The following is a 22,282-nucleotide window of genomic DNA, read 5'->3' on the forward strand; positions in this document are numbered from 1 at the left end:
CTGTGTGTGACCTCTGCTGACCTAGCAGCATTGGCTGAATCCAGAGCCGTGGCACCCTCCCCCTGCCCCCCCATTTGTCTCGACTACCCCCCTCCATCCCTCCCTTTAGTTATTTAGTTATTTATTCTGTTACTGCGTTTATGTTATACACCGTTCTCTGTAAAGGCTACGCCTATATATCTTTTGTTGTAAGTTACTTGTAAACCGGCACGATGTGCAAACGGTTGCCGGTATATAAAATTAAATAAATAAAAATAAAAAATAAATAAATAAATAAATAATCACAATCTGCTTCACAGCCCTTTCTCGCACACGCTGTCTCTATCCCCTTCTATCTCGCACACTCGTGCTCTGTCCCTTTGTCTCGCACATGCTCTCTCTCTGTCCTTTTCTTTTGCACTCTTGCTTACTCTCTCGGTCTCTTTCTCTCATGCGCTCTCTCACTCTGTTTGTCTTTTATTCTCTCTCTTCCTTCCCCTCCCTCATTTCTTTCTCTCCTTCCTTGTATCTCTAATTCTCCCTCCCTTCACCATTTCTCTTTCTTCCTGTTCTTACAATCGTGTTTTCTCTCTTTGGCAGGCTCTTCCCATGGGGGAATAATCTGCATCCCAATGGAAAACATTATGCCAACATCTGGCAGGGGAACTTCCCAACAAGCAACAGTGGTGAGGATGGGTTCGTGGGCACCGCTCCTGTAAGTGTTCTCCTGGCAGAGCTGGGTCTTACACTCCCCTCACTTCATTTCATGTCACCCTCACGCTCGCCAAATGGAGGGAAATTCAAGCCTGGGATAAGCACAGAGGATCCTTAGCTGTGGGGGAGTGAGGGGTAAAGCCTGGGATAAGCACAGAGGATCCTTAGCTGTAGGGGCGTGAGGGGTAAAGCCTGGGATAAGCAGTCTTTAAGTCTGGTGAAAGTGTGCATGTGCGTTCCTATGGGTGCACATAGGAGTGGTGGCATTCATGCTGCAAAGACAGAGCATGGCGTCGGGGGAAGACCGGGAATGGCCTGGGATGAGTGCAGCCGGTCACGAGCCTTCCCTTCAACCAGCCAATTGTTAAAATAACCTTATTTAATTTTTGTGTCTAACGTTTTACAATGGTAGTGGATTTTCTGCTATTTTCTTTTAGTTTTTCCCTTGTTCCTTCTTGTTCTCCTCACCTCACCCTGAATAGTGTTTATGTATGATTTTTTTTATTCCTTTGCATTCACGCATTTTCCTGTGATCACAATAACTTTATTTCAAATGGTTAAGAACTGATAAATGAATAATTTAATAAAAATGCTGCCTGGAGAGTGAAACAGAGCCCAGGTTTGATCTGGGCTGCACCCTAGAAGGAGATGGCATCAGAGTACTGGCGGCCGTAGTCCCTGCATTACTTTGATTTCTATTTATTTTTTTAGACTAGTTGTAATACAAGAAATTCCAAGTAAACATACACAGTCAGAACAAAAGCAGGACAGGCAAACGATGACGCTAAAAATGGACACACCAGCAATCCCATTGGCTCTGTGTTCTCCTCCTGGGGTTGGGGGCGCTTGCAGGTCCCTTCTGTGGCTTCATGGGCTGGCATGGTTCTCTTCCAGGTAACAGCGTTCCTGCCCAACGCATACGGGCTGTATAACATGGTGGGCAACGCTTGGGAGTGGACAGAGGACTGGTGGGCGGTTCAGCATAGTAGAGAGGAAACTCACAACCCGGTAAGTATTTCCTTCACTGGCGCCAAGGAGAAATGGGAGCATGGCACGGAATACTTCAAACCGGAGCTAAGGCAGCCTTCTGAACCCCAAGCGCATTTCTAAAAAAAAACCCAAAAATCAATTTTTAGCTGACTTTATAAGTATTTTGTGTGCGGTGCCTAATGCTCAGCCATAATGTACACAAATCCTTCAAAACGCAACACTTGTGGAAAGGGATAATTCAGCATGGAAAGAGAGGAGGAGTTGTGAGGCCTGACCCTCCAGAGAAGGAGGCAGAAGAGGGAAGTAGAGCCACGTTCACATGAGTGAGGATGTGGCCGAGGCTGCGAGCCTGGGCTGCTTCTCCCTAAAGCAGGAAGATTTCTGTATACAGAGAGAGTCTGTGTCCTCTTCTAGTATTTATCTACCTGGTTAGAAGATGCACAGGGACCCATGAAGGGATGAGAGTGATCTGTGCGTAGGAGTTTATTTATCAACTGGAGAAATGCTGGTGTATTCAGAAATGGCACTGCCACATGTTTTCTAGTAACTGCATGCTCCTGTATTGATGGAGAGTGTGCAGCCTGGAGTACCCACATGTTTTCTAGTAACTGCATGCTCCTGTATTGATGGAGAGTGTGCAGCCTGGAGTACCCACATGTTTTCTAGTAACTGCATGCTCCTGTATTGATGGAGAGTGTGCAGCCTGGAGTACCCACATGTTTTCTAGTAACTGCATGCTCCTGTATTGATGGAGAGTGTGCAGCCTGGAGTACCCACATGTTTTCTAGTAACTGCATGCTCCTGTATTGATGGAGAGTGTGCAGCCTGGAGTACCCACATGTTTTCTAGTAACTGTATGCTCCTGTGTTGATGGAGAGTGTGCAGCCAGGAGTACTGACACGGGAATTATTTGGTAATGCTTGTTTTAATTAATTCCAAGACATTTAAGCCTTGTTCTGCCGTATAGAGTACAGTCATACACTGGGCATCTTTCTTTTTCTGATAAAATGACCATTTCTGAAACAAAGTTTTCATCCTTCCAAATTTCAGGCCATTATGATAAACAGTGAGTTGTCTGCAATCAAAAAAACTCCCAAGGTACATTTGTATCTTAGCAAAGAATGGGTTTTCGCTACTGAGGTACAAATCTACTTTGAACTCAGATTGTTTACAATACTTCAAAAAAAATTTTCAATCTTTTTCTTTTGTCTTTTTGTCACTAATAGTCTAGTACATATTATATCGTACAACTCTAAACAGATGGCGAGGGGGTAACCTGTACAGAATGGCAGCTACATCCCTAACCATCTTGCTGGGCAGAATAGCTGGACCATTTTGGTCTATATCTGCCGTTATTTATAAAGAGGTCCATGGTCAGAGGCATCAAGCCGGTTAACTCACTAGTTATCCAACTAAATTAATATTTGAGCACTTACCTGGCTAACTTTTAGCCAGATATTGTATTATTTAATATAGATGTATTCCAGGGACATTTCAGGGATATTAGCTGGGTAGCTTATCTGGCTAAGTCTGGTCACTTCAAAGAGCTGTCCTAAAGTTAGCCAGATAAGGTTATCTGGACCGTAACTGAATATTTATTTATTTATTTGAGTGTTTTTATATACCGTCATTCCATGTGGACCTCGAAGTTAATATGTAATATGTCATGAATAGGTGGCCCTGTAATGCTGGGACATTGCACTAGTACTCTACTATATACTCTACTATATTTAAACTCTACTATAAATTATTTCCATATACCCTGAACAGTAGGCACTTTCATGCTGGGGTACAAATGGACCTCAGTGATGAGATTAGTCACAAAACTATTGCAAGTTAATTATTTTTGCAATAACTTCTAGATTATTGTTTTTATATTTCAGTCCATTGTCATTGTCTCCCAAGTGAGCACTCTATCCAGATTTCAGTCAGATAACCTGAAGGGTGGGCCCTAGGGTTGCCAACTGTCCATTACACACACACAGCAGAAGCCTTTTATAAGGACCCCTCAGCAGCGACTCCAGTTAACCTCTCTAGATGACTTGAGTAGTGGCTGTCTGCAAATTTCTTTCAGTTAGCACTGCCTCCTCCCTCTAGATGGCCTAAACATGTAAGGCTTAAGGGGCAGGGCACTCAGCTGCTCTCTCTATCAGTGCAAGGGAACGCCAGACAGGCACTGTGCAGGTCACCCAGGGGTTGACTGGAGTCTATGGTGAAGGGTCCTTATGAAAGGCTTCTGCTGTGTGTGGTGCATGTGTGCAGGTGAAGGAGCCAGGAACCAAGAAGGTAGGTCTGCAGATAAAGCTGGCGTAGAAGAAAATCGAGATCAGATTCTGGAAGTTGGAGCTGCAGGGGGCAGTGATGGGGAGGTAAGGAGTAGGTGCCGTCTCTTGGGCAGGGAGGTGAGATATGGTGATGGCAGTGGCTCGGTTGCTGGATAGCATAACTTTGCTTGCTGCGATGTGGAGTTTCTGTATGGTTTGTTTTCAGGACTGGTGCAAGAGTATTAGGCACCCTAGGCAAACCTGCCTTGCGCCCTCCCCCCCACCCAGGTCCTGGCCCCGGTCCATCCTCCCCGGCCCAAATACACAAGTAAAAATTATGCAACAATAAAATGAAGAAATATAAAACATCAATGATAGTAAAACCATACTAGTAAAAGGAACAGTTCAAAATAGCAGACAAATAGAGTGACATCCAATAATTTAAAAAAAAATGTTCCAGCTCCAAAACAAAAATTGAAAAAAATAGCGCACAATCAAATATTAACACCTAATGATTAAAACTAACAAAACTACCTGGGAACCTTTGATGTCCAGATGCCCTGAGATTGTCATGGATTAACTGATGAGTTGGGGAGCGGGGGTTGTTGTGCACAAACTTTCTCCTTTCTCTCATATACACACACAATTATACACATTTGTTCTTTCTCACCCACAAACACACAAACTCTTCCACACATACACACACACACACACACATATGCTCTCTCGCTCTCACTCTCTCTGTCCCTCACATACACATGTCCTTATTCACTCAGACAGGCCCCTTTTCTCACACACACACTTAGGTTCCCTGTCTCATTAACACACATACCCTACACAGGCTCCCTCCCTCTCACTAACACCATCGCTGTCTTATACACACACAATCCCTCCCATTCAACACACACCCTCATGCAAGCTCCTTCTCTCTCTCTCTCGCAACCACATACAGATTCCCTCATAAAGGCTCCCTCTCTTTCTCACATATACATGCACACACCTTCCCTCTGTCTGTCTCTCATACACCCCCTCACACAGCCGCTCTCTCTCTCTTGCACACACTCCCTCTTCACACAGGTTCCCTCTCTCTCTCTGGCACACCCCCCGCCCCCCCCCCACTTACACAGGTTCCCTTTCTCACACACCCATGTGCACTCTCACTCCTCTCTTTTTGGCCGCGAGCAGGATGGGCGCCACTCGTGGTTGCCGAGTCTTCTCTCAGCCGCAAACGCGATGGGCTCCGCTTGCGGCCCGCTGAGTCTCTACACCTCTCAGCTGTGAGCAGGATGGGCTCCGCTTGCGGCCCGCCGAGTCTCTACTCCTCTCAGCTGTGAGCAGGATGGGCTCCGCTTGCGGCCCGCCGAGTCTCTACTCCTCTCAGCTGTGAGCAGGATGGGCTCCGCTTGCGGCCCGCCGAGTCTCTACTCCTCTCAGCTGTGAGCAGGATGGGCTCCGCTTGCGGCCCGCCGAGTCTCTACTCCTCTCAGCTGTGAGCAGGATGGGCTCCGCTTGCGGCCCGCCGAGTCTCTACTCCTCTCAGCTGTGAGCAGGATGGGCTCCGCTTGCGGCCCGCCGAGTCTCTACTCCTCTCAGCTGTGAGCAGGATGGGCTCCGCTTGCGGCCCGCCGAGTCTCTACACCTCTCAGCTGTGAGCAGGATGGGCTCCGCTTGCGGCCCGCCGAGTCTCTACTCCTCTCAGCTGTGAGCAGGATGGGCTCCGCTTGCGGCCCGCCGAGTCTCTACTCCTCTCAGCTGTGAGCAGGATGGGCTCCGCTTGCGGCCCGCCGAGTCTCTACTCCTCTCAGCTGTGAGCAGGATGGGCTCCGCTTGCGGCCCGCCGAGTCTCTACTCCTCTCAGCTGTGAGCAGGATGGGCTCCGCTTGCGGCCCGCCGAGTCTCTACTCCTCTCAGCTGTGAGCAGGATGGGCCCCGCTTGCGGCCCGCCGAGTCTCTACTCCTCTCAGCTGTGAGCAGGATGGGCTCCGCTTGCGGCCCGCCGAGTCTCTACACCTCTCAGCTGTGAGCAGGATGGGCTCCGCTTGCGGCCCGCCGAGTCTCTACTCCTCTCAGCTGTGAGCAGGATGGGCTCCGCTCGTGAACCCACATGGCTGCCCTTTGATGCCCCCTACTGATTGGCACCCTAGGTGACCACCTATTTTGCCTAGTGGACACCCTGGCCCTGTTTGTGTTACCTGCTTTAAGAGCCTGTCCGTTTGGTGGACCTGACATGAAAGAACGGCTGCCTCCCAATTCCATGCCCGCAGGCCAAGTGGCCACCCAAAGGAAAGAGTGCTTCCTCCTTCAGCTGTCATCGCATCCACACTTGGCTGGCAGGCCCAGTAAGGAGCAGGGGGGGACTGCTGTCTGGGAGCCATCCTGGAGGAGGGGGGAAAATGGAAATACTCAGCATCTGGAGAAGACGGGTAGGGGCAGTGTTGGAGAGTGGTGGTGGTGGTGGTGGGTTTTATTTTTCCAGTTTTGCACTACAGAGTCTGATTTCTTGGGGTTTTCAGTTCAGTTTTTGTTTGTACATTTTGTTTCTAGATCGTGGTCCACTATTCCGTATTTGGTGGGGGTTTGGTTTCTGCATATGTGAGTTTCTGTTTAGGAGTCTATAGCACTCTGGCTTATTCAGTTTTAGTTTTCCTTAGGAGGTGTATTGTTGTTCTAGGGTCCAGTATAATATCCGCAGCAATAGTTTTTCTTGGGTAGGGTTGTTGCTGCTTGAATCTTGGGAGTTAGTACTGTTTTAGTCCTGTTCTGAGCTAAGCTAAAGTTGATCAAAACATGTTGTCATTCTTTAGTGTTGCAATAAAAACTTGTTGGGCTGTCCATCTTGTCAACAGAATATAAAACTGCACAGAACATTTATGTGAAGAAACTTGTTTCTACAGTTAAAGAACTGAAAGCATGCAAAGCAATATCCTAATGTGCATTTCTAGTAGAGCATATTTTGTATAAAATCTATTGTAAATGTAGAGTTTTTATTCATAGTAATACACAATTTTATCATTTTTATAGTGCTGAAAAATTCCTGTATTTTATTTGCAGTTTAGTGATTGGAATATATAATACAGTGATCTAGTAACTATATGACTCCTGGGGTTAACTGTATTCTTAGCAGGCTGTGATAGCTTCTATTGGATCTATAAGTATTATCCAAAAATATTGTACATGAGCAAATATTGAGATAGTTCAATAGATCTAGGATTTATACTAATTTATGCAAATGAGCCCCCCATTCTCAAGTGTCCAGTCCTGGTCTGTGGAAAACTTGGCAACCTTAGTAGGCCTTCCAGACAATACTAGAAATGTCTGGCTTTTCTCTGTTGGATTACAAATGTGGGTGGGCTGATTTACGGCAGAAAGTCCTTACCGAGAGAGGCTGGAACAACGAATCTTTAATGGCAAATGGCTGAGAATTTGCCAGTCCCTTTCAAACCCGTAGCTGCTAGTGACTTCCCAGCTGCTTGCGGTTAAAGATGCGACGCACCGTCACAAAACTTCGGATGAACTGGAACATGTCAAGTGATGTAATTGGCTGCTCAAGACCATACAAGTAGTTTTCAGGTATCTGGAATTGTCTGGTGGCGTTACAAGACCTCCCAGGGGGAAGCAATAGCAGTACGCACAGGGATGCCAGCAGGACCCAGGTTGACCGAACAGGCTGCTCCAGTCCTGGGTTTGTCCCCTTGCATGCCTGAGCTTATAGTTCTGCTTTTTCTTAAGAACACTCAGAGCTACAAATCCATGCATTCAATGTGGCAAAAGGCAGAACTGGATCGCAGGCCTGTTCCATTGACCTGCCGGGGGGAGGGGCTGATCTGTTGAAGTGCTGCACCATTCTGTTGAGATGAAATAAGGATGTCTCCACTTAAAGCTTACACAAAGAATTGCAATTGCTGTGTTAGTCCACTCAGATACCAGGAATTATAAAACAGGAGGATGTAGGTGATAACCTTTTTATTGGACTAAATTAATACAAGCTTTCAAAAATTATCCTGTCTGAGCTGATGAAGAGAGGAGAACTCTCCAAGCTTATCACAGATCTGTTAAGTGAGTCCAATAAAAAGGTATCGCCTACATCTTGTTTGTTGACCCTTAATTCAACTTAAATCTGAAACCTAATGTGCCTTTGGAGCTTTGGGGTGAGAATAGTGTGACTGTATTTTTTTTTTCCCACAAATATTACATGCCTAGCAGCACAGGTGGTCTCTGACCCTCCACCTAGATGGATTGCAGAATAATGCATAGACAGGCTCACATATACCCACTGCCGCGTGCTCTGGCACGCGCCTTCAGGCTGAAGCTCAGAGCGGCTCGCGCAGGTGAGGGACCTGCCCCAAGTCCATTTGCACAGAGGCCGCTGACTGCCCCTCTCCCTTACATAACACGATATTTACTTCTCATGCTATTGAAAGTTTGCTGGAGGGGGATTTCAGTTCTTCACAGTGATAAGCCAATCCTGAAGGGACAATTACTATCTTCTAGTCGGGACTGATTAGAGCGAGTGGGAAGCCGTCACATTCTCCCACAGCGCCTGCTTCTGTCCCCTGTAATTAAGCCACGCCATCCTTGTGCAAAAACAGCTGTGGTTTCTTTGTTACACGGAGCTAAACCATATCATCTAACCTTTCATGAGACGTAAATTGGTCTAATTTAAGGCTTTTCATTATTAAAAAACAATTAAATCTGTAAAAAAACATTTTGGGGTTTTTTTGTTTTTGTTTTTTCATTTTTTGCCATTTTGTAACTTTAGAATCCTAGAGGTGTGTATGAGATAGCAGCAGAGCACGGTGTCCGGAGAGGCTGCACCAAGCAAGTCTCATTTCGTTTTCGTTGTAAAACTGTCCAGATAATTTCCAAAGCTCTGTCTTTTTACTATTTTATCTGCATATTTTGTCCTGCTAGCTTTGCTTTCTGTACACAACGGATCAATACAGCATCCGTGAACACATCCAACCAAGAATCACAGGATGGCAAAAAGGGACTTGGCCAAATCCCGGACTTTGTATGTGGTTAATGAGTCCCGACTGCAACATCGCTATGGAACAAAATACAAATCCTGGCAAAAGCTGCTTCTTTAAAACACAGCACTCTGCTCCTCCCCCCAATGCATCCACCCCCTTTTCTAAAATAACTCCTATCTTGCTGCCTTCCATCTCAAACCCTTGCCCCCCTCTAGCACTGCATCCACTGCTTCACTAAATTCTCCCCCTACCCGAGCAATGCATCCTTCCCCTTCGTGCAAACCTCCTCCCCAGCTAGCAGTGCATCCACCCCGTTTCTAAAATCCTCCTATGTTGCTGCCTTCTATCTCAATCAGTACAAAACATTCCCCCTCTAGCACTGCAGCCATTGCTTCGCTAAAATCTCTCCCACATTGCTGCCTCCCATCTCCGTCAGTGCAAACCCTTCCCCCTCTAGCACTGTAACCACTGCTTCACTAAAACCCCTCCCACTTCCCTGCATCCTGCCAGGGCTACTTTTACCTATGGGCAAAAAGGGGCAGCTGCCCTGGGCTCTAAATAGCAGGGAGCCCATAATGCAAGACCCTTAACACTATGCTCATGCCAGCCTGCACAGGCCGAAAGTAGGAGGCACTGCATGCTGCACGTGCATGGGCTCACACAGGCCAGAAAGAGAAGATATGTGAGCTGCCCTTCTGTCAGGAAAGCTGCAGCAATGGGCCACCGGCATCAGATTAACAGGTGGACACGGGGCAGAGCATAGAGGATTAGTTGGAGGCTTCTAGGGCTGGCCCGAGAGGGAAGAAAGAAGGAGAGTGCTGGGGTGAGGGAGGGTAGCGGTGAACATATGAAAATATAAAAGAGGTCCCAGCCACAAATGTTTGCCCAGGGCACTTTACATAGTTAAAATGGCCCTAAATCCCACCCCTTTCAGTACAAACCCCTCCACCTCCACCAATGCATCTCTCACCCTTCAAAGCAAACCTCCTTCCCCTTTAGCAGTGCATCCATCCCTTCATTAAAACTCTTCCACTGCAGCCTTCCCCCTTTAGTACAGATCCCCTATGCCTCTAACAGTGCATCTTCTTCACTGAAAGCCACGCCTCCTCCAACACTGCATCCCTCCCACTTAAGTGCAAACACCTCCCTCTTCAGCAATGCATCCACCCCTTCATTAAAACCCTTCCCATGTCACTGCATCCCTCCCTCTTCAGAGCAAAGCACCTCACCCTCCAGCAAGACATCCACCCTTTCATTAAAACGCCTCCCAAGTCACTACCTCCTGCCCCCTTCAATGCAAATCCCTCCTTCTCCCTCAATGCATCCCTTCCCCTTCAGGGCAAATCCCCTCTGCTTCTAACATTGAATCCTCTTCACTGAAATACCCTCCCTCTCCAGCACTACATCTCTCCCACTTCAGTGCAAAACCTCCTCCCCAGCACTCATTGCGCGCCTTTCACTGAAAACCCCTCCTCTCCAGTGCTGCATCCCTTCCCCTTCAGTGCAAACCTCCTCCATCCCCAGCAATGCATCCTGCTTCCTTCAGTGCAAACCTTTCCCCCCAGCACTGCAGACCATGCCTACAGGACTGCCCCTGCCCCCTTCAGTGCAAACTCCTTCTCCAGCACTGCATCCTGTGGCCTCCTGCTCTCCAGTACCCTACAGCCTCCTCAGGTACTTACCAAATGTGTTTATCCTCCGCAGAAAGGACCATCCTCTGGAACAGATCGTGTAAAGAAGGGCGGATCCTACATGTGCCATAAGGTCAGAGCAAAGCAATAAATGCTAAATTTCTTGTAGGAAAATCTTAATTATTGTATTTTAGCAAATTGTATTGTTTGCCAAAAGGATTTAACAATTTGCTTTGTGAAGGCTTCTTACAGTGCTTATCCTCGTTTACAGATAAACAGACACGGTACTCTGTAAGGTTAAAAGCATTTTGTTGGTATACAAAATAAAGACAGAGTATCGGGAAGGAGGGACAAATGACCTGACAGTCACTATCAGAACTCTTTCAGTTCTCTGCCTGCACATTAGCTATTTATATAGAAATTTTCTTTCTTTGTTTACCAGCTTCCTCTTATTTCAGCACATAAACAGGTCTATCCTGTAAAGTGCGGCCGCGTTTACCCTGCTCCTAAGCCGCGTTTTACTCACTTTCCGGCCACGTTATCCCTTCCTGCGATCCCGAATCCACTATAACCTACTCCTACCGCGTCCTAAAATCCCCGGCCAACCCCTTCCACACGCGGCATGGATATTGCATGCAAACGAGCGAATTAGCTATTCCCTAGCATCCCGTAACCCGCGCCCCGACTATCGCTATCTTTCCCTGCCGTTTTGTCGCGCGTTTAACCTGCAAACTTACCGCCTACCCTGACCCTGCGGTAGAGGCAGGGGTAAGGGTAGGTGGCAAGCTTTCCCCCAGCCCCCGCTCACCTGCTCCGGCCGCGATCGTGGGTGCCGGTCTCCGTGGCAACCCCAGTCCTCTCCCCTCCTCCCGAAGCAAAAAAAAAAAAAAAGCGAAAAAAATGTTGCAGCCCCCCTCCGATGTCCGGAGGGGGCTGCAAAAAGTAAGTTGCTTCGCCGCTGTCAGTTCTTCCCTCCTCCCGGAGCTGCTTTTTCAGCCTTGCTCCGGGAGGAGGGGAGAATAGACACTGACAGCGGCGAAGCGAAAAAAAACCAAAAGTAATTTTGGGTTTTTTTCAAAATTTTGGGTTTTTTCCAAAAGCGACTTACTTTTGGGATCTGTCAAGATCCCAAAAGTAAGTCGCTTTTGGACGCCTGCACAACTTACTTTTTTTTTTCAGCCATCAGCAGGAACACATGACGATCGTGGCTCCGGTAGCTCCTCCCGACGAAGATGGCCGCCTGCACGGGGGAAAGCGTGCAATTGGCCGCTGAAGACGTGCCGTCACGACGTTTGGCGTCACGGGATGTGACGCCACGTCTTGAGCGGCCAATTGCACGCTTTCCCCCGTGCAGGCGGCCATCTTCGTCGGGAGGAGCTACCGGAGCCACGATCGCCGTGTGTTCCTGCTGATGGCTGAAAAAAAAAAGTAAGTTGTGCAGGCGTCCAAAAGCGACTTACTTTTGGGATCTTGACAGATCCCAAAAGTAAGTTGCTTTTGGAAAAAAACCAAAATTTTGAAAAAAACCAAAATTGCTTTTGGTTTTTTTTTCGCTTCGCCGCTGTCAGTGTCTATTCTTTGCTCCTCCCGGAGCAAGGCTGCTTTTCGCGCCCTGCTCCAGGAGGAGGGGAGAAGAGACACTGACAGCGGCGAAGCAACTTACTTTTAGCTTTTGGTTTTTTCGCTTTTTTGCTTCGCCGCTGTCAGTGTCCCTTCTCCCCTCCTCCCGGAGCAAGGCTGCTTTTCGCGCCCTGCTTCGGGAGGAGGGGAGGGGGGACTGGCAGTCCCGACTTCCTGGTATCTGTCATTTCAAATGACATTTGAAATGACAGATACCAGCGTGGCGTGAAGCGTTAGGCCCGCGCACCCAGGATACTGTATAGGCGCTCTATCCAGTAAAATGGGTTGCGCGGGCCTAAGGCTTCACGGACGCGGTTTACATTTACATAAAATTAATGTTCAGGATCGAGCGGTAGGTGTGCTGCACTGTGCGTGCGGCAACCACGGGTGCCGCAGGCACTAACGCAGCTCTTCCTACCGCTCGGTACAGGATAGACCCATATGACAGCTGGATCTATTTCTTTTCATCCTAGCCTGCTATTGCCCCAATATTAGTATCTTTCCTCTTCCCACAGGCTCTCTCTCTTCTGTCTGAGTTTCAGCCTTACCATGACATCTGTGGTTTTGGCATCATGAGTCCCTTTTGCCTGATTGTCAGTTCTCCCCACTGGCAATGTTTCTTGAGGAACACAACTGCAGTTCTGCACATATACGATATGTCTGCTAGAGCTGTCTCTTGCTCTGCAGATATACACTACAAATAGATAGAAGCCATAAAACTAGAAGATTGCTAATTTTTCCAGGGGATGGACAGACAGACAGACCCTACTAAAGTAAAAACAAAATCATAACATGGCTGCTCTGAAATGACAACAACTGAGTGGCTGAAAGAAAACCCTCACCCTTAAGACCTCAGAATAAATCTATAACTAGAGAGAGCAGGGATACAGTGTGGGGCCCTATTGGTAATGTAGGAAGTAGAAGGGAGAACAGCCTATTGACTCTTCACTCACATCTTGTGTGGGGAAACATTGCCAGTGGGGAGAACTGACAATCAGACAAAAGGGACTCATGATGCCAGAACCACAGATGCCATGGTAAGGCTGAAACTCAGACAGAAGAGAGAGAGAGCCTGTGGGAACAGGAAATGAATATGTGGGCACTTATCTAGCTAAATTTTAGTTGGAAATCTTATTATCCAGCTAAAATTTAGCCAGGTAACTTAGGGGCGTTCTGGGGTGCTTCGGGGAGCAGATACGTTATCCAATATTTAGAGTTAGCCGGATAATTTATCCAGCTAAGTCTGGTTGGGCCATGGAACTGTCCTAAAGTTAACCAGATAAAGTTATCCAGATAACTTTGCTATCTGGGCAATGACTGAATATGGGTGTACAGCTGCAGTCTAGAGGTGCAGTTGCCAGTGGTTTCCCACATATGGGGCAGCACCATAAGGAGGAATCCATCCACCTCCTACTTTGCTGCCATCAACCAGAGTTCTCCCCCCTCCAGAGATCATTCTTCTGTCACCCCATACCCAAGAAAAGCAAGCAGTCTGAGCTTCCTCTGCTGCAGCCACATCCCTCCACCACCCTTAAGAACATAAGAACATGCCATACTGGGTCAGACCAAGGGTCCATCAAGCCCAGCATCCTGTTTCCAACAGGGGCCAAACCAGGCCATAAGAGCCTGGCAAGTACCCAAACACTAAGTCTATTCCATGTTACCGTTGCTAGTAATAGCAGTGGTTATTATCTAAGTCAACTTAATTAATAGCAGGTAATGGACTTCTCCTCCAAGAACTTATCCAATCCTTTTTTAAACACAGCTATACTAACTGCACTAACCACATCTTCTGGCAACAAATTCCAGAGTTTAATTGTGCGTTGAGTGAAAAAGAACTTTCTCTGATTAGTTTTAAATGTGCCACATGCTAACTTCATGGAATGCCCCCTAGTCTTTCTATTATCCGAAAGAGTTAATAACCAATTCACATGAACCCATTCTAGACCTCTCATGATTTTAAACACCTCTATCATATCCCCCCTCAGCCGTCTCTTCTCCAAGCTGAAAAGTCCTAACCTCTTTAGTCTTTCCTCATAGAGGAGCTGTTCCATTCCCTTTATCATTTTGGTCGCCCTTCTCTGTACCTTCTCCATCACAATTATATCTTTTTTGAAATGCGGCGACCAGAATTGTACACAGTATTCAAGGTGCGGTCTCACCATGGAGCGATAGAGAGGCATCATGACATTTTCCGTTTTATTCACCATTCCCTTTCTAATAATTCCCAACATTGTTTGCTTTTTTGACTGCCGCAGCACACTGAACCGACGATTTCAATGTGTTATCCACTATGACGCCTAGATCTCTTTCTTGGTAGTAGCACCTAATATGGAACCTAACACTGTTGTAAGTATAGCACCACCCCTTCCACTCTTACCCAGGCTCCCACTTTCTTGGGTGTTTGTTACCGATGCTCTCTGGTTCCTTGCTCAAATTTCAAACTGTGGTGAGTGCACTTACTGAGCCCAAGTGAGCACCACCGAGTGCACACTGGCTGGACTTCTGTCCTTCCGTCCATTGCTTCATTGGTCTTGATATCGTCACCTGTTGCTGAGTAGAACTATGGAAAGAGTGGCTCTCCTTTCCCCCTCCCCCCTGCATCGGCGGCTGTGTTTCCAGTTCCTGACCCACTTCTTTGGTCCTACTGCAGCTTGCAGCCAGGATGGGCACATGGACACAGAGTTTGCTGGGAACAGAGCGGAGAAGTAACTCATGCAAAATGAGAACAGAATTATTGTGCATTTTCCCACATTTGTGATTATCTATCATAAATTGTTCTAAGGATGCAGTTATCATGGACCTACAATAATTATACTGCAGTCCATAGTCAGACACTATTGAATATAGCCAGCTATCTTAAAGTTATCCAGCTAGCTATAGCTGGCTAACTTTAGGTCAGTTCTTTGGTCCAACGAGACTTAGCCAGCTAAGTCATCTGGCTAACTATGAATAGCAAAGTTAGCTGATTAACTTGGCTGGCTAACTCAAATCCTCCCAGTTATGCCCCTAACATATCCAGCTAAAATCTAGCTGCCCAACTTATTAGCCAGCTAGAATTTAGCTAGATATGTATTCAAATATTCATTTAGCCGGCTAACTTCTGAGTTAGCCGGCTAAATGCTTTTGAATATGGACCTCTATATGCCTGACAACCCTGAAGCAAAGTCTTCTAATAGATTCTTATCATTCTAAAGCCCAGTCACTAGTGATAGGGCCTGACCCTGTGGTCCTGTAGTAGAACATAAGAAATGCCATACTGGGTCAGACCAAGGGTTCATCAAGCCCAGTATCCTGTTTCCAACAGTGGCCAATCCAAGTCACAAGTACCTGGCAAGTACCCAAACATTAGATAGATCTCAAGCTACTATTGCTTATTAATTACCGTAATAGCAGCTTATGGATTTAACCTCTAGGAACTTATCCAAACCTTTTTTAAACCCAGTAACACTAACTGCTGAAACCACATCCTCTGGCAGTGAATTCCAGAGTTTAACTATGCACTTAGTGAAAAAGAATTTTCTTTGATTTGTTTTAAATGAGCTACTTGCTAACTTCCTGGAGTGCCCTCTGGTCCTTCTATTATCTGAGAGAGTAAATAACCGATTCACATTAACTCGTTCAAGACTTTTCATGATTTTGTAGACTTTATCATATCCCCCTTCAGTCGTCTTTTCTCCAGACTGAACAGCCCCAACTTCTTTAGCCTTTTCTCATAGGGCAGCCGTTCCATGCCCCATATCATTTGGTCGTCCTTCTCTGCACTTTCTCCAATGCAGCTATATCCTTTTTGAGATTCGGTGACCAGAACTGCACACAGTATTCAAGGTGCGGTCTCATCATAGAGTGATGCAGACCAATAGAGATGTGCTGAAACATTTTAAATGGTCCTAAGTGGGTAATACAGAACCTTAGTAAAGGCCATTACTGCTTTCCCCATCGTCGGCTTATCTTCGCTAATCTCAGGATGAGCCGAACTCAAAGGCTGCTAGGGAGTTTTCCTTAAAAAGATTTGCTCGCATGACCATGGGTGTAAAGTCTCTACAGCCTCTCTCAAAATTGCCTTTAGTGTGATTTATCTTGAGATCAAACAGATTTGACACTGGATCTCCAGGCATATGAAACACATAGCACTCACTTCCTACTTCTTAACTACCTCCTGCTCCTGTTCATTGTGACATGTCTCTAGGATCTGCACTCTCGATGCATTACCAGGGGATATAGCTTCAGCTCCTGCCACTTTGGGCTGCATAAACTGAGCAAGTTGTTAAATCACTAATAATCTCCGATCCCAGCTGTTGCCCAAGAGTTGAAGAGTCTATACGTCAATGAGCTGTCCAGGTTAAAATGTGTTCTCAATTTAAAGTATCCACAGACTTTTTTTTTATATACATGTTTGATTGTATGTACATGTGTGCTTATACTCTCTCTTCCTCTCTGACTAAGACCAAGGGTATTAACTGCAGTAGCAAGTTTTGTCAGACAAATATGAACACAGAAAGTTGGATTGGGGAGATTTCAGTAAGGCCTTTGACACAGTTCCACATAGGAAACATAAATAAATTGAGCACTCTTGGTATGGGTCCCAAAGTGACTGACTGGGTTAGAAATTGATTGAGTGGGAGACGAAAAAGATTAGTGGTAAATGGAGTTCTCTCCAAGAAGAGGAAGATTATTAGCAATGTGCTGAAGGGATCGATCCTTGGACCGGTTCTTTTCAACATTTTCATAAGCGATACTGCAGAAGGACTATTGGGAAAGGTTTGTTTTTTTGCGGATGATACCAAAATCTGCAACAGAGTAGACAAGCAGGAAGATGTGGAAAATATGAGGAGGGATCTAGTGAAGCTAGAGCAGTGGTCCCCAAACCTGTCCTGGAGGGCCACCAGCCAGTCGGGTTTTTGGGATATCCTCAATGAATATGCATGAGAGAAAATTTGCATGCACTGCCTCCATAACATGCAAATTTTCTCTCATGCATATTCATTGTGGATATCCCAAAAACCCGACTGGCTGGTGGCCCTCCAGGACAGGTTTGGGGACCACTGAGCTAGAGGAATGGTCGAGTGTCTAGCAGCTAAGATTTAAGGCTAAAAAATGGAGAGTCATGCATTTAGGATGCAAAAACCCGAAGGAGAGGTAAAGCATAGAGGGTGAAATTCTTCTATGCATGAATCAAAAGGAGGATCTGGGGATGATCATATCTGATGATCTCAAGGTGGAGAAACAGATGGAGAAGTCAATTGCAAAAGCTAGAAATATGCTTTGGTGCATAGGGAAAGGAATGGTCAGCAGAAAAAAAGGAGGAGATATTGCCCCTGTATAAGTCCTTGGTGAGATCTCATTTGGAATACCTTTTACAGTTTATATCCTTCAAAAGGATATAAACTGGATGGAATCAGTCCAGAGGGTGGTTACTAAAATGGTCAGTGGTATTCAATGTAAAGCATATAGGGACAGACTTAATCTAAACATGTATACCGTAGAGGAAGGCTCGGTAGGGGAGTTATGATAGAGTCATTTAAATACCTCCAAGGTATCAATGCACATGAGGTGGGCCACTTTCAATGGAAAGGAAGCTCTGCAACTAGGGTTCATGAGATAAGGGTGAAAGGGAAAATATTTCTTTACAGAGAGGGTGGTGGATGCATGGAACAGCCTCCCAATGGAGTGGTGAAGACAAGAACTGTATCAGAATTCAATAAATCAGGGAATAAGGACAGGGGATCTCTGAGAAAGTGGTAGGGATTGTAGAAATGGGTTAACTGGATGGACTGTATGGTCTTAAAGATAGTCCTCATGTTCAAACCAAACCACAGATGCTGTGGTACAGGACTTAGCTGATTCTGGTCTCTAAAAGAGATCTTTGTTTCAGATTGCATTTATGTTTCATTGTTAGGTGTAAAACCACATTTCTAAGGCAGGGTAAGTGGAGGAAGGATCTATAAACTGGGAAGAAAGGAGTGTGAGAGACAAGCTCAGTGTTCCCAACATAACCTTGACCATGGCCTTAAAGCAGCTTTCTTATTGCTTGCTAGATTTTAATTTCTGTGAGTTAATGAACAAAATTAGTTAACAGATTAAAAAAAAAACTTTTAACTGCACAATAAAAGAAAATGATTGTATGCCAATTTGTAATAGAAAGACGGAGCTTGATAAGGTTTCAAAGTCTGGAAGAGTAAACGTAATTGGAAGCTACAGCTCTGCTGGAATTGGAATCCTTTTCAGAATTTAACCAACATCCCCGGGAGTAGCTCTGTTTTAGCACCAGCATTATAGGTAGAATTAATTGAGTAATAAAAAAAAAAACATTACAATTTTCAATGTGCGTCCCTTAAGGGACATTTGCGGAATCTGTTGTCATTATAGCCTGATGACTCCTTATGGTGAGGTTTAGAGGAAGCTTCCTGTTAATTTTGACACCATCTTTCCACCTTGTTACTAGAAACGATGATTGTAAACTGGAGGATTTCTTTGTATGTAGTCCCGGTGAGGAAGCAGAGACCACGTACCTGGGGCTCCCTGTCTTGCTCTTTCTCCTTCTCATTTAGTTTTCTTTCCTCCTTTTTTTACTCTACTTCTGCTCCTCTTACTGTTGTCTCCACTCCCAGCTGTCTTTGGGCTGTAGGGCTTGGATCCTGTACAGATTGACAACATGACCCTGGTGTGATGTTGTGGTTCATTGTACGTTTGTACTGTCCCAACATCATTATTGAGCGGGACGGGAAGTTACCCATTGTCATTTTAGCTGAGATATTCAGCGGGATGGGTTTCCTGCTGAATCTGCTTCTCCAGCTCAACCAGACTTACCGGGCTAAACTTAGCCCTTGGTATTCTCCCACACCAACCCTTTATTTTTCATTTTTTTCAAGGAAAGTTTTAGCCGAGTGCTGACTTATTCTGCTAAAATGTACCCATTCAGCAGGGTAGGAAATTTAAAACTCAGGATTTGTTCGATTACGTCTGAACTTAGCCAGACAAACTTCCTGAATGCAGACCTCATCTTGTGCTAAACTCCTAATAAGATGATTTGGTAAGATAAAGCTAGTTCCAGATAACCTGTGTCTTGCAAGCCCCCACCCTCGGGAATAAAACCAGAGTTGCTGAGTGGTGACGATCACCCAGCTGTTTCAATCCAGGTTTCTATAACTCCCCAAGACCGAAGAATTTAGATTTGAAGAGATGAAGCCCTTGCTTGGCAGAGGTAAACTGAAGGGCGTGAAGATGTGATTCCTAAATGTATTTCAGCTGCTCACTAATAGTTTTCTTTCTCTCAGTCCTATTGCTACAGGTACCGGTGTGCTGCTCGTAGTCAGAATACACCCGACAGCTCTGCTTCCAACTTGGGCTTCCGCTGCACAGCAGATGCAGCCCCTGATGACCCCTTGTAGGAGCTGAGGGGCCACAGGGCGGGCTGTCCCAGTCAGGCACGCATGGGAGCCCTTGCTGGAGCTGCGTAGGAGTTGCTGTCCCCAACTGAGAGGCCTCTGGAGACAGTCTCGCAGAAGAGCACCCATGGGAGACCTCACTGGAGCTACGTAGTAGATGCCATCCCTGCTGGTCAGCTCTAGACACTAAGGGGACACTGGAGGCCATCTCCAAGAGCAGCGTCCCTGGAGTCCTCACTGAGACAGATTTGTCATTTTGAAGCTCCTCTGCAAAAGAAGGTTTTTCAGCATCTGCCTCTTTTAAATGGAGAATGGACCAGTTTTCTGGGAAGGCACCTGTATTTGTGGACTGAGAGGCAGGAGAGAGAGAGAGAGATTTTATTTAGGTATATATATCCCATACCAGGGCAGCCTCCCAGGAAATCTGGTCTCACTGGCACGAAAACTGTGATTAAGACTGGTTTTGATCCATCGGCCTCTAATTTTAAAACAATGGACGATATTGATGGGGAGACGTTTTCCCCAAGGGTCCCCTTCTCCCCTTCCGGCAGTAAGCATTGCACTCTGTGTTCACACAACAGGTTTGGTTACCGAAGGTGGGTGCAGGAACAACCCAGTCCAAGTGCTGGTCCCTGACCTGAGAAAATGATCTGAATGCTCCACTGTAGCGTTTCCAGTGCAACTGAGATTATGAGGCTGAGCAATGAGACAGCTCTTTGAAAAGCCCTGACGTGCGAACAGGGGTTGGGAAATGTTTGGTGGGCTCTGTGTCTGTAGCAGGGATTCAGGACCCCGTTGTGACACAGACCTTGCGTTTTATTTTACATAAATATTATCAAGCCTGACTCTTAATACAGAGAAGATTTTACTGCAGGCATGTTTACGTTTCTGTTAAATCAACTCTAAATAAAGGTTTAATGACATCACTGCAGTAAAGCCATGCGAGGCCTGAAGGAGCTGGCAGTACGCTGAAGGCTCTCACCTCTAGGTGCAGCTGACTTTATGCCTGAAGGCTGTGACACGTTGTAGCTGTCCCAAGGGGTTAAGGTGGCTGATTGAGTCTGGCATGTTCAAATATGTTAACTGTAAGTTCTTTGGGGCAGGAACCCTCTAACAGATTACTTGTAAACCTTGGTGTGCCCGCTGTGCTGAGGAATCTGTTTTAACCGCTACAGCGCTGGGTCCTTGGACATACAGTGTAGGTGCCTACTCAAACAGCAGTTGTGTGTGTATATATAACCAGAAGCAAAACGCCATTCTGGTAGGATCCAGGGTTTCACAGCAAAAGCACTCGCTGTGGAGCCAAAAAAGCCTTTCGCAGACTTAGAAAGATTTTATTTTCCAAACACACTGCAACTAAAAATAGTTTGAATCCCCGAGGGATGAGTCAGGAATCTAAGCCCATGCTTGCTGAGCAGACCTAACGGTATGGAGGAGGTGGGTATATCTGACAGATCTCCGAAGGAGATACTGTAAACCCTCTTTACCCTGAGGTGATTGCGACAGATGAATAGAGATTCCACAAAAGCACATCTCTTTATTCTTGAAATCTGTAGTAGAGCCAAAAGTGACAGGCAAGGAGCAGCAGGCCCTCCCCCTCCCAGTCATGCAGCCTGGAGACCAGGAGCGCTCTGCCCTCCCCACCCTCAGACCATGCAGCCCAGGGAGCAGAAACTGGTTTTCCTGCAGAAAAATCTAGGTAACTTATTTCATGCAGCAGCAGTTCAGCCTCTGTGCAAGTAACAGCTCTGCACTGGCTGTGTATTAGGCAGGACAGACCCAGTAAAGGGAGCCAGAAGTGACATGTGAAAGAAAAACTGTTACACAAACTACGGAAGCGGGCTCTGACCTCATCAGGCAGTCTAAGATAGTGCCAAGGAACAGGCAGTGACTGCAGCTGAAATTAGATTAGCAGATCTTGAGTTTCAGGAGTAGGAACCTTGTTCTTCTGGACGCAGCCCCCACTAACGCCTCCTGGGGAAAACAGGTTATTCCCTTCGTGAAAGCCATGCCAAACATTTACCATGTTTAAAAGAACGATCTTCCTCTGGCTGCCTGCGAGCCCTCACTCCTCACAGACTAGTGGTGGTGACTCCCGGGCCCGTCACGTGCTGATTCAGTAAGCATAGCAGGCCACGTTTTGCATTAGGCACAGTGGGGACGCCACATTGATCCCACCTTCAGTCCTTCCTGCTCCTCCTCTCTTGGACTGTGAGTGTGGCCAGGACACCAGAAGGAGACAGCGGTGCTCCTGTATATTGGTAACTCAGCAGTCTTGTCTTTGTGCAGTGTCATGTTTGAGCCTCCCGCCGCCCCACGTCAAACATGCAGCTGCTTCAGCCAACGAAATAGCAGCAGGCAGGAGTAATTGACTAATCCACCCCCTTGAAGCTCACTCCCCACCCCCCTGATTCTTCCTCAGACCCCCAGGCCTGTCAGTTTCCTGTTATAGTCGCTCTTGTCCTGTTGCAGCATTGTCCCAGCCCAATGGGGGCTAAAGACCTGGCCGCCAGCAGCTGACTTCAGCCACCACAGATGCATGGGGAGATGGGGTGGGCTGGGAAGCTGCTAGTCTTCAGCCCCCGAGCTGCATAAGGAAAGAGGGTGAAGCTTTTGTCTGTGGTTGGTGGGGACTGCACGGCCCCACCGGCCCTGCTGCTTCAACCATCCTCCTGTGTTTCCTCTGTGTCAGTTTTCATCAGCTTTGCATGAAATCGCACTGACGA

The 22,282-nt window shown here is 46.6% G+C and overlaps 1 protein-coding gene across 3 annotated transcripts in view; it reads left to right on the forward strand.

Annotated features, from left to right (window-relative positions):
• Positions 1-20,479, forward strand: part of SUMF1 (sulfatase modifying factor 1) — a 70,629-nt gene extending 50,150 nt beyond the window's left edge. For 2 of the 3 annotated variants that reach the window (XM_029601466.1, XM_029601467.1), the window contains 4 exons: positions 580-694; positions 1,588-1,701; positions 10,622-10,681; positions 19,446-20,479. In XM_029601466.1, the coding sequence (XP_029457326.1) occupies positions 580-694; positions 1,588-1,701; positions 10,622-10,681; positions 19,446-19,559 (403 nt within the window). In that variant the 3' untranslated portion in view covers positions 19,560-20,479. Of the gene's footprint in view, positions 1-579; positions 695-1,587; positions 2,824-10,621; positions 10,682-19,445 lie in introns of all 3 variants that reach the window. The other variant, XR_003856667.1, reaches the window with a different exon arrangement.
• The last annotated feature ends 1,803 nt before the right edge of the window (positions 20,480-22,282 follow it).

Source organism: Rhinatrema bivittatum, chromosome 4 (assembly GCF_901001135.1).
Source record: "Rhinatrema bivittatum chromosome 4, aRhiBiv1.1, whole genome shotgun sequence".
NCBI lineage: Eukaryota > Metazoa > Chordata > Amphibia > Gymnophiona > Rhinatrematidae > Rhinatrema > Rhinatrema bivittatum.